Source organism: Rhagoletis pomonella, unplaced genomic scaffold, assembly GCF_013731165.1.
Source record: "Rhagoletis pomonella isolate Grant_MI unplaced genomic scaffold, Rhpom_1.0 Rhpom_scaffold_00004, whole genome shotgun sequence".
In the NCBI taxonomy this organism is placed as follows: Eukaryota; Metazoa; Arthropoda; class Insecta; order Diptera; family Tephritidae; genus Rhagoletis; species Rhagoletis pomonella.
This window is the reverse complement of record NW_023458558.1, coordinates 63,759,337-63,771,314: the sequence shown is the minus strand read 5'-3', so window position 1 is coordinate 63,771,314 and position 11,978 is coordinate 63,759,337. Positions and strand designations below refer to the sequence as shown.

The 11,978-nt window shown below is 32.5% G+C and overlaps 1 protein-coding gene and 1 long non-coding RNA gene across 3 annotated transcripts; one reads left to right on the top strand and one right to left on the bottom strand.

The window, feature by feature from the left end:
• Positions 1-331: 331 nt before the first annotated feature.
• On the bottom strand, positions 332-1,179 carry LOC118738548 (metallothionein-2-like). Its single transcript, XM_036469488.1, has 2 exons — positions 716-1,179; positions 332-530 (listed from the first exon to the last, which is right to left on the bottom strand). The coding sequence occupies exons 1-2, from the start codon at positions 738-740 to the stop codon at positions 415-417; spliced, it is 141 nt and encodes a 46-aa protein (XP_036325381.1). The 5' UTR covers positions 741-1,179; the 3' UTR covers positions 332-414.
• Positions 1,180-8,816: 7,637 nt separating this feature from the next.
• Positions 8,817-9,301, top strand: LOC118738547. Of its 2 annotated transcripts, none has more exons than XR_004992893.1 (3): positions 8,817-8,950; positions 9,020-9,138; positions 9,269-9,301. It is a non-coding gene; the product is annotated as an uncharacterized LOC118738547 (long non-coding RNA). The 2 variants fall into 2 exon arrangements; XR_004992892.1 differs by having other exon boundaries at positions 8,817-8,954.
• Positions 9,302-11,978: the final 2,677 nt, after the last annotated feature.

The following is an 11,978-nucleotide window of genomic DNA, read 5'->3' as shown; positions in this document are numbered from 1 at the left end:
ATTAGTTTCCTTCTATGCATTTCACAATCAATTTTCAATTCGAACAATTAAGGCTATAAATGAAAATGTGGTTCAAAGTTTGAAGTCGGTTAAAAATAATAAAATTTCGAAAAATCTATATTTTTCTATACAAATGTGAATTTCGTTCCATAAAAAAATTGAACTTTTGTTAACTGAGCACTGAAAATATAAATATAAAAATTAACTCTTTATCCCTTTAAAGAAACCTAACAGGCACACATTTTCGGTAAGGCAGCTCAAATATTTTGTACTGCTCTTTTTACTCCACCTGGTACAATTCCGCATACATAAATAATACAAAATATTTTTTTTAATTTTTATTTTTAATTGTTAAATACTAACATCATGGCACAGAAATACATTTTTCTTTTTTGTTAAACTGTATAAACAAACTCAGCAACAATTTCTGTTGGCACAGCATTGCTCCTTGGGTCCATTCTTACAGCAGCAATTGCAATCCTTATCACAGCAACAATTATCACCGCATTTAGTGGAGGTACATTTGCAGGCTGAAATAACAAACAAAACGAAATAACAATATAAGATACTCGATTTTTAATATATTTAAGGAGGATTAATATTTGTTAAACATTTTATAGTTTCTTAAAAAAAAAATAATATGTATTTAAAAGATCACTAAATAATTAATAATAAAATATAGGCCACATTTTTATAATTATGAAGCACTACTTACTGTTTATACATTGTTTGCAGACCATTTTGTTTTTAAGTTATTTGCTTAGCTACTCTTTTTTTAAGTAAATAAATTCCTCTTACTTTGTGTTTTTCTCAAACTCTGATGAGTGAATGTTGTTCGGTGAGAAAACAAACTTATTTTTATACCTAAACTGACCTGCTCAATATGTACATGCATGTAAACAAACGCAATCTTTTCTAAACCGTCGTCGCCGTGTGCAAAGTTAATGAGTCTACCTTTGGTGCTTTTGGCACTCTTTTATCAATTATTTTACAGATAACCTTTTTGCACACTGCTGTTTTTACGATCGACGCTAAACGAAATACCGGACTTTTGGTAGCGCTCTGGAAGGAGACTTCAGTAATAGTATTAGTAATATTATCAGCGTACGCAATATTAAGCAAATGACGAATGTAGATGACTTAGCTCAAATTTAGTTTAACACTAGTTTATAGATATTTAGTACATAACGATGATGAGCTATAACGAAAACCCCACTTTTCTGGGTTCTCGTGGAGTTGTTGCCGAAACTCTTAGGAAATATTAAGTTGTTTCTATTTATTTTGATGTAGATATTATACTACACTAGAAGTCGTATGACGGCAAAACCATTATCAAGAAATTGCACATAATAGACGATATTTTCCGAAATTCTTCGAAAAAATCGGTAAATTAGCATATCTTTTTCCGCTTACAATATTTCATCTAAATCCGTCCAGAGTGCTGTCGCATGGTATCGATTTTTCATTTCAAAAACTTCATCGCCAAAACTGTGTTTCTTTATTTTTGAGAATAAAAAAGCATGTATAGGTGCATTCGAAAACGTCAATATGCCAACCATCATTTTATTTCTGAACCGCACTATAAGAAAATGTTTAACTTTCGCAACCTACATAGTTGAAAACTAGCATCTCATGGTAGTTGCGCATATTTGGCATTAAAATCTACTCAGGTTTAGAATAAAAGAGACTGACGCTTTGTATTTTGACTTTTAAAATGCACCCAATATTTGTGTTAGTTTTATTCAGTAATAACCCCAAAAATATGTATATAAACATATATATGCTATATCATACAGGATATAACATATTTAACAAAATTAAAAAGAAAAAGTAAGGAAAACTTGTCTATTGCAAATTGGTCGAAACGAACAATAGAGCTTCCTAAAAAGTGGTTCGGTCTTCGGTTCGGATCAAAAATGTATGGAAAATTTCGGTTCGGTAAATGGGTTAGTTAATTAGTTAGTAAATAAAGGTTAATAAGGTTCAAACCGGGTTCAAACCGGGTTCACGTCCCTGGTATCAATTGAGATAGGCCTCCCTGCCTTTTTTAAATTTTTTGTGCAGCCTTTTTCGAGACATCCACGTTTGAAAGAAAGTTTTTTTTTATGCTAATAACTTTGCGAAAAATGGGCATATTGGAATCATTTTTTTAAACGATTTAAAAAAAGGAGGCCGCTGTGGTGTAGTGGTAAGCAGTGCGCCACAGCACCTGGGTTGAAGCCCTGGTCAAAGCAACATCGCAAAAAAAAATATAGAAAAAAGGTTTTTTCTTAACAGCGGTCGTGCCTAGGCAGGCAATACCCAACCTCCAAGTGTATTTCTGCAATGAAAAACAGCTTCTCATAAAAATACAATCGCCGTTCGGAGTCGGCGTAAAACTGTAGGTCCCTCCGCTTTGTGTGACAACATCAAGGCGCACGCCACAAATCGGAGGAGAAGCTCGGCCAAACACTAACATATATGTAAGCGCCAATCTATTATTATTATTAAAAAAAGGAGGAGGTTATCAATTCGTTGGCTTTTTATGCATGCTAACTACTTAACCAATTTCGACACCTCCATTTTTATTATGAGGCATTTCATGTCACCGCGGCCACCTCTGTGCGTGACCTCTCAGGATTTGGATGAAAGTTGAAGAGGTTGAAGGTCTAGGTGACCTGAATATACGTGCAGTATATTTTGAAGATATGACGTAGGGTTGCCTATTTGCACGGAACTGAAATTTTAAGAAAACGTCATACATATCTTTCCTTAAAGTGCCGGAAGCGCTTTAACAAAACTTAATGAAAAAAATGTATTTCTTACGTCTTATTATGGGCTTTAATTGTAAATTTTTTACATTAAAATAAGTAAACCTTTTTCTTTTGATTTTTTTTTTATGTGTATACATCTTTGGTTTCGGTATGGGTAAAATTTGCGAAGCTGTAAGGCATATCCCAGCACAAAATTTCGAAGGGCTTAGCATGTGTATTTCAGCAAAAAAAATTTATTTTCATTAGAAGCACCCTGTGTTCGCTTGCCAAATGGTTGCATACATTTAGGAATATGCATAGTAAGAGGAAATGCGATACAATTGATTATTAGCCGTCATCGTTAGCATGTGTTGCTTTCACATGCAAAATTTTTCGTTAAGCGACCGGAACTCAAACATAGCGAGCGAGAAGTGGCGAATCGACGACGGCATGGCATCCTATGACACCCACAATGCACAAGATACTAATTCCTTATTAACAATAGGACAATTATCGGGGAGGCTCAAGAGGCCCACAACAAACACTACCGAGAAAATTATTCCCAGAAGTTTTCTCGTGAAGTATGTAACCGTGACATATATAACCGGCTGTTGATGAGCTCGGACTCGTTTTTAAGCAGTATTTCGGTTCATGACCAAAAAAAGAAAAAAATATCAAATCGTTTTCCCCAGACACAATAAAGCTGCTGTTACCCTCTAAATCCGTTGTCAAAGATGTGACAAAGGAATAGTTTGAGGCCAGCGAAGATTCTGAAAGCGAAAACTAATTAACCAATGATAGTGTACACACATTTTATAAATAAAGGTAGTCAATATATTTAACTAGTAAATTATTGGCTAATATATATATTTTATTAATATAACCTATCTGTAATACAAATTATTTCAATTTTACATTTGATAAACAATTTTGAGTAGATAGAGGCAATAAAATATTTTTTGCCGCATACAACTTGAAAATCTACCTATATGCGGTGTTTCCAAGATATTTTAACGCCCTTGAGTCACAAGTATATACAAGTCTATTTTATCAATCATACCGATAATGTCATGTATTGAAAGAATTAAAAATGAAAATGAATAAAAAAATTAAATCAGCAAAATGAATAAATTAAGTGAAATTAATGTTTAATTTCTAACCTAACCCACATTTGTATGTGTGTAACTGAATCGCCTTTATATATAAAAATATTATCCTAATTTTCGAGCTTGACTCCCTAATCTGTTATTAGAAAAAGAGATTAGCCATGCAAAATTATAACTAAAAATATCTCAGATTAAACCGATAACTTGTTGGTGTCCAACCTAGTTTTATCGATTATACTTGCGAAGAAGAGGAGGAATGTCAAATGTTAAAGTAAACAAAAATTGACGCTAGTAAGGAAAATAGGTTTGTAAAGGTATTTTTAATAAAATATTCAGTTAAAATATATTTAAATGGTCTAATATGTGTTGCAAAAAAAAAGTGACCACGGTGGTACATAGAAGAAGTTTAACTTTTCCTCGAGTTGTGTGAATAACAAGCACAACCAATTTGACAGCTAACGAGCTTTGATTGAGATTATATTTATATGTAAACGTACTTTTATGCTTTGCCGTTCGCATATGTATACACATCAAATTTCTTGAGTACCTAGTACTCACGCCTTTTTTTCGATTATAGCATTTTTTTTAATTTTTATTTTTACATAAAAACATTGTCTATAATGTTAACTTTAAGTATCCAAATGGACGTAATGGGCTACTTAGGCGTATGGACTCTAGATCGTCTAATGCTCGAGCAATATGATAAATAGACATTGAAATTTTATGAAATTCTAAAAAAACAAAAACAATATAATAAATCATATTAACTTTACTAAAGGTCTGAAATCATGAAAATTCCTTCAAGGAAATGGCAGAATTGAACTTTGTTGCAAGTTGATTGGAGGAAATTTTAAGAGACCAGCAGCTGGAGCAAGTCTTCAACTCCTGTTGTTACAACAAATTCGTACACCCGAAGCCCTCCACCAATGCTGTATGCTTCCAATGGGATGCCTGTATAAAATAACTGCAACTAACTGTACAGTGGACTTTATTTCGACTATGACCACGTGCAAATTACTTTAACCTATTTTAAGCTAGTTTAAAAGGTTAAATAACATCAAGTTAGGGAACTTCATATCCTTATTTAACGAATCTTTAAATCAATAAATAATTTTTTTCTTTTTAGTTCTTATTGTAATAAAAACGTGTTGTTGGTTTTTTTTCAACTATAATTTTATTACTTATTTGGATTATTTTTTACACACCTTTCCGTTTTTTTTGTTTTAGCGTTGTTGTTGTTGAGTGTTTTTGATGTTAATCCTGTTGAAGTTTCGGTTTCATTGCAAAAGAATATTAGACCTCCAATGACAGCTTCAAGGTTAGTCCTTTTATTAAAACAAGAAAAAGGAAATACACACCTTTCCTATGACGTTTTCTTAAAATTTAAGTGCCGTGTAAATAGGCAACCCTACGTCATATCGGCAAAATATGCTGCACGTATATTCATGTCACCTAGACCTTCAATCTCTTCAACTTTCAGCCAAATCCTGAGAGGTCGCGCACAGAGGTGGCCGTGGTGACATGAAATGACTCTTATGGGAAAGGTAGTACCTCAGGGGTGGTCCCATAATAATTTGGTTTAGATCCAATTATTGGATCATAAAGAAACTATCGGTAACTTTTCTATAGCAATTGAAGTCGGCTTTGATATTTCTAAAAATTATTTGTTTGACTTTTGGTTTTTAAAACAGTTTTGGAATATACCTAGGTAAAATTAAAAAAAAATTTCAAAACGTTATTTCTATAAAATTATAAAATTTTTAATATAAATTGTTGATTTGCAAAAAAGACGTACTGATCTAGTCTCTTCAAATTTTATTCTAAAACACTGTGGCTCACTCCGCAATTTTTAGCCCTGTGCGATAATGGGATTGTTTTACAACAAATTTTATGCAAATCGCAAATGTATGGGCATTTAAAAAATTAACGTCTTATTTCAGAATCGATATCTTGACAACGTTTGGACGAAAAAATAGTCAAAATAAGTCAGGCCTCTCTCGGTTGGTAGTATAACATAAAAAAATTATGAAAAAAATCGGAGGTGCAAAAGTCGAATGGTGTTCGAATTGGGCTGGAATGCCCCATATGTTCATAGTAAGTCAAATCAAAATATTTTCAAACTAAAGCTTTCTTAAAACTCTTGCGTTTGACATCTATAAATTAATATTTGATATCACTTGGGTATAATTTAGTTAAATTCTAATTTTAAAACAGGTGGCAACACCCTATTCAAAATATTTTCAAGCGACTGCCTTGTTAAACCTCTTTCATCTGGTGATACATATTTCAATTACCTATTTCGTAGAATTTAAATTTAATTTTTAACAGGTGGCAACCCTCCGAAATTTAGTTCAGAAATAAATATTTAATTGATTTATTTATTTATTTAGATTGATTTTTTAAATTATTTCATTTAAATTTTTTTTTATGTTGGCAACCCTTTTAGAAACAGTAAGACTTTTGTTACACATCCTCAGCCTAAGCCCTTTAATTTTGCACCTCATCCCTTCGCGTGTTGTATATTTACATGTGTAGTTAATATGTATATAGATATTTGAACATACATACTTAGTTACACAGATAAATATGCCTTTTCCGAATAGCTGGAAACCCTTTACATACTATAGCTTTTGTAAAACTCTTTCGTTTGACACTCATAAATTAATATTTCATATACATAACTTGTGTATACATACTTAATTTAACTAAATACGACTTTTCAAACAGGTGGCAACTCTCTTCAAAAGTATTTCCATGCTAAAAACTGCTTCAACCTCTTTCATCTGACGTTCGTACCAAAACCAATGATTTGGTACATTGGTACGTTGACTTTGATTTTCGTACTTTTCCATAAAAGCGACAGATCGGGAAAACAATATTTATATATTTCCATATATTTTAAAATTTTGCTATATTATATTTTTATTTTTCAATTAAAATTTCAGTAATTTAAACGTTATTTAATACAATTAAATCATCAATATGCAAAAGTAATTGCCAGGCCGTCAATGTCAATTCTTGTTCAATTTGCAATAAGTACAGCAAACACAGTCTCCAAGGTTAGAGAAATTTAGATTTCTACATTAGATAACTAGGGTAATTCTCTAATCAATGTTGATTCGAGGTCGAAGTTAGAGAACTACATTAGAATTCGATGCGAGAACGATTAGAGAAACAAGCAAAATTAAAATAAATATAAATAAGCAATATTCCAATCTTAAATCATTTTTAAGTTCAAATAATTCATTATTATTTAATTGCAAATACATTTAATGCAAATTTTACAAACAACTCGTTTTATTTCATAAAACAAAACAGCAGTTTGAAATGCACATTCGAATCCCATTAGAGATCAACATTAGAATTCGATTAGAGAATTAATATTTTATGTCCTATTTTTGTTGAGACCGCTATGATTCTCGATAGTTTTTCGAGTCGTTCGATAACTAACCTCAATTTTCGCTGGGAAGACGGATGAGTTTTTAACGGAGAGACGGAGCAGTAAGAAAATTAAATTAATTTAAATTTATTAAATTTGTGGTTTGTTTGCAGATTCATTATTAAGAGGGAAAGGGCGAATTACATTAATTCAGCTCAAGAAACCTCAAACGTAGAAGGCATCTCAGAAACGTACATAAGTATATGCGGATTTTTATAAAATATCTGAAATTTTTCTATTTTGAACTATGTAGATATTTTGTAGTGTTAAAAAGAAAAGAAAGTTTCGAACTGAGTGGCTCACCAATTTTGCATGTATTCCAAAGACGGTTCAGCTTTTTGTGAGGTACATGCGCAGTGGACTACAAAACTGCATACTCAAAAAGGTTCTAAAGAATTGAAAATTTTAATGAGAATTTATTGAATTTCCTGAGTTTTGAACAGAGTTCAGAAATTATATTTTTATGTTTCTTGTTATGGTATGAACTAGAGCTTAATAAAAAAAAAAACAGCAGAAAAAATTCGACATTATGGAAAATTTTAGTATTCTGAATATATGTAGTTCCTCTTAGTTTGTGTGATTTTAGGCTTTAGTTTTTAAATAATTTTTGGCAAACATTAATTTTGTGAAGGTAATTTATGTTTAAGTTTTTTTCTTTAATGAAAAATATGAAATGAGAAAAAAACTTTTTTTATTACTGCAAAAAAAATCGTTTTGGTACTCCCAAAACGTTTTAGGACATTTTTGGTAGGGGGAAAAATATGTGGGTGGTAACACTGGTTTTAATCCATATTCCGTTTAACTACAGGCCAAGCACCTCAATTTTAGACCGTATTATATATGTAGCCAGTCGGAATTTAATAGCTTTTATTCGATATTTTTAAGAATAGAAAAAAAATTAAGATATATTTACATATGTCTTCCGCTAGTTTTTGGCAGCATTTACAATGCCAGCTTGGTGTAGGGAATGCCATTTGTTAACTGTTCTTCTGTCTATAATATAAGATTGAAGCACAGTTTCGGATTCATAATAATAATTTAAAGGTTTCTGAGCTTCGAGTGCAACTACTTAAGTATTAAAACTTCACTCCAAGCAGATAAGTAAACAAAATTACAAAAAAAACAATCTCAACTCCAAGTTGATATTGTAAACGCACCTCAAAAGTCAATTTTGTTCGGCGATGATAAGAAAGTTTAATTTTTTTTATACAAGCATTTCGTTACCACAATATAGAAAGGCCCTATCTAACATCGTCGCTGAAATGCAAAACAGCCGTAACTAACAAAAATTATTTATTGCATCAATCGTTGTAGGGATTCATAATTCGATGAAATGCATCACAATCAATCAAAAAATGAATTTTGAAATTTCAATTAGTTACGGCTTGTTGTATTTCAGCGACGATGTGAGATAGGGTCTTTCTATATTAATGTGACGATATGTAGTTATTTACATATACATATTTATACATACATGCAAGTAAATACATATATCGCAAAACAATCGCAATCGTAACATTCCACTGCAAGCAAAAACAGCTGTGTGCAAAATACACTCTGACTATTTATGTTTAACAATTGATAAGGCTGTGTTGCTAAATCAAGAAGGAAAATTTCATTAACTTTGCACACGGCGATGACGCTATAACTTAGCTTATAGTAATTGATCCATAGTATGTATGTTTTTACATATGTTTGTATGCACTTGCTTAGTATATCTATAAAAAGTTTTCGATTTTCAGTGAACAACAGTCAGGCATCGCAAGTTGAGAAAATACCAAACAAAAAAATTTACCATTTTACTGCAAAAATTCTAACTAAGAATTAATAAACAAAATGGTCTGTAAGCAATGCATAGATGGTAGGTTCCTTATTAACATAATATGTGCATATGCCAAAAAACTACTTCCATTCAACATTTTTTCCTTTCGAAACGCTTGATTGCCAATATGTATTTTTAACAGTTTTTTTATATTTTATTTTAACTACAGCGTGCCGATGCACCAGCACTAAGTGCGGCGACACACACATCGTCACGGGCATGATAATGCTTTATAGAGTGCAGTTTCCATGCACCCAGAGATGACGCAAAGATCTTTCGCTGAGTTCTTGTTTACTATATGCGTAAACGTTTATAAATTTGTAAACTCAAAAGATTTGCAGTAGCACTTTGCGCATTTTGGAAAAAACATCTTTTAAATACGGTATGCCATCAAATTCTTTTTCATAAATGCATCGTGTTAGAAAAAAATATGATCAAAGCAGGTTCAGTATTTTTTTTTTTCCGCAGCGTTACAAGCATTTCCCATAACATATATTTTTATATAAATATATAATTAGTATAGATGTAGATGTCGATTTTTAGTGGTTTCAATACTCCATTTGATGTTTTTTATTGTATTGTATTGAAATCACCTAATGTTATGTAAATTATATGGGTGCAACAGAAACAAGAGCGCTGCGACCTAGAAAATCTATGATGGTTCCTTACCCTATCGGCCAAAGATGTTATTTATCAGCTAATAAAAGCTAAAAATTTCTTGGTAGATGAATTCCTAACTTTAAGGGCATTGACTGTGGAAGAAATGAAGTATTGTTGTCTTATTTAGGCCCAATTTCAGATGAGCTGAGTAGGTATTATTGACTAACTTCAAAAATTCATTTTCAGATCATCTATGTAAACTGCACTTAAATGGCTATTGAATTATGACATAATCAACCCTCTGTTTATACCTAACAAAAATCAGCTGTTCAGTACAAAATGAAAACAAGCAAACAAGTCCAACAACAATTTTAAGAAACGAACAACAGTTTTGCTACTTATTTGGCATATTTTAATAAAGGTGATCTGAAACCCAAACGAAAGTGGAATTGCATTTAAATAATAATCCAAAATTAAACGTGAATGCCATTTAAATGTCTATCTGAAATTGGCCCTTAGTCTGGCTAATGAATAACGTCTGCTCGTCTTCAAGACGAAGACGGCAATCCGTCTCTGTAGAAAGACCAATCCGGTGCACGTGAGAGCGCACGTGATTATGGCCGGTTAGATAACCAATAAGCAACTTGATGCTGGCTCTGTTTAAGAGATTCATATCTTTCCTAGCAAAAGGATAACCAAAAAGGCTGTACTTACTGTGTTCTGAGTTTACACATAATTCGATTATGAGCCTCGAGGAGGCGCAACTGAGTCCACAAAACAGATTCGCCCACAAGTACAGACCATAAGCTCTCCCTAGCCATTTCATCGGCGGTCTCGTTACCAACGATGCCGCAGCATCCGGCATAGCAATACCGTATTCCTGATGCCAAAAGTTGAATGATGTCAAAGTACTCCTTAATGAGCCCGGAGGTGATAGTCCTATGCCCGCCTGGCTATCAAGGTTCATTCCGGCACAAATTGCTCTGCCTTCCATCTTTGATCCGTCTGTGTACCATTTTGGATTTTCAGATTTATCGAAGCTGCTTCTGCTTGGACAAAATGATGGCGTGGTGTCCAACCTAGGAGGGACTTTAAGGCCGCAGTTGAATACGTATTTAAAAGATAGAAAGCAGCGAAAAGTAGGCGTAGATTTTAAACCGTTGTAAGCGCAACAAATCGATGCAGTAATTTCCTGCAGGCTACTTGCTCGTGTTTCCGTGTTTCCTAATATCCAATTGCAACGCGCATCTCTTCCATGGCATATTTCATTGGTGTACATTTGTAGGCAGTAGCGCATATTGTAAAACATAGAACATATATGTAGTATGTATGTAAATATGTCTCACCACCTAACACGCGAATCTTGGAAGTAGCGCTATGCTACATAAACTGATGCGACAGTGGCATGTCGTGCCACCAATGCAAAGGCACGGTGGCAATTTTATTTCGCATTAAGAGATTAAAATCGAAATTAAAATTTAAATTAAACGTTTGCGCACAAAATAATTTCAACCCTCGAGGAGAAAGGGCACTTGTGGCAGCTACGTTCATAGAAACATAGTACATTAGATATACATACATACATACATATGTACATAGATATGTACCGGAGGCAAAGCAACACAACAACTCTGGACGTGGTGTAAATTGCATAGCATCCTTGATATGGCGGCATTTTAAATTTTTTTCTTTTACATTTTGTTAAAGTGAATGAATTGAGAGAGAAAAAGTAATGGCTAATTAAAGTTGCTGCAAGAAAAATGGTACTTATTAGATTTTTCATGCTAATAAGAGTTTTAAATGAGCTTTAGTTACTATATTTGGACATTCTTGGTACGGTGGTCATTAAAATATCAACATAAGAATATTGTATGCGGACCGCTCTATTTCGTTCTACGTACAACCACATCACAAAAAATTAAAATTTCCAAATTTTAGACAAATTTGTAGGGGTTGCACCAGGGTTTGAAAAGTTTTAAATTTTATTAATTTTTTTTGATGAAATTTGATAAGTTTTACATATTATTTAAACTTATTCATATAAAATATAAAATATATTTGAGGAGAGTTGCCACCTGGTTGAAAGTTTTAATTTGGCTTATGTAATGGATAAGGTAAATTAAATATTACAGTTTAGGAATCAAACTAAAGGGGTTTAAGAAAGTTTACTGTCGAAAATAGTTTTGAGAAGGGTTGCCATCTATTTAAAAATTTTAATTGGATGCAATTGAAGAACAAAATATTACAATATGGCTGTCAGACGAAAGGTGTTTGAAACA

What these genes read in the sequence shown, in the direction of transcription:
- LOC118738548 (XM_036469488.1), bottom strand. Translation starts at nt 740, where the DNA reads ATGGTCTGCAAACAATGTATAAACA. An exon ending in CTGCAAACAATGTATAAACA is followed by an intron (nt 531 to 715) that starts GTAAGTAGTGCT and finishes TTGTTATTTCAG; the next exon opens with CCTGCAAATGTACCTCCACT.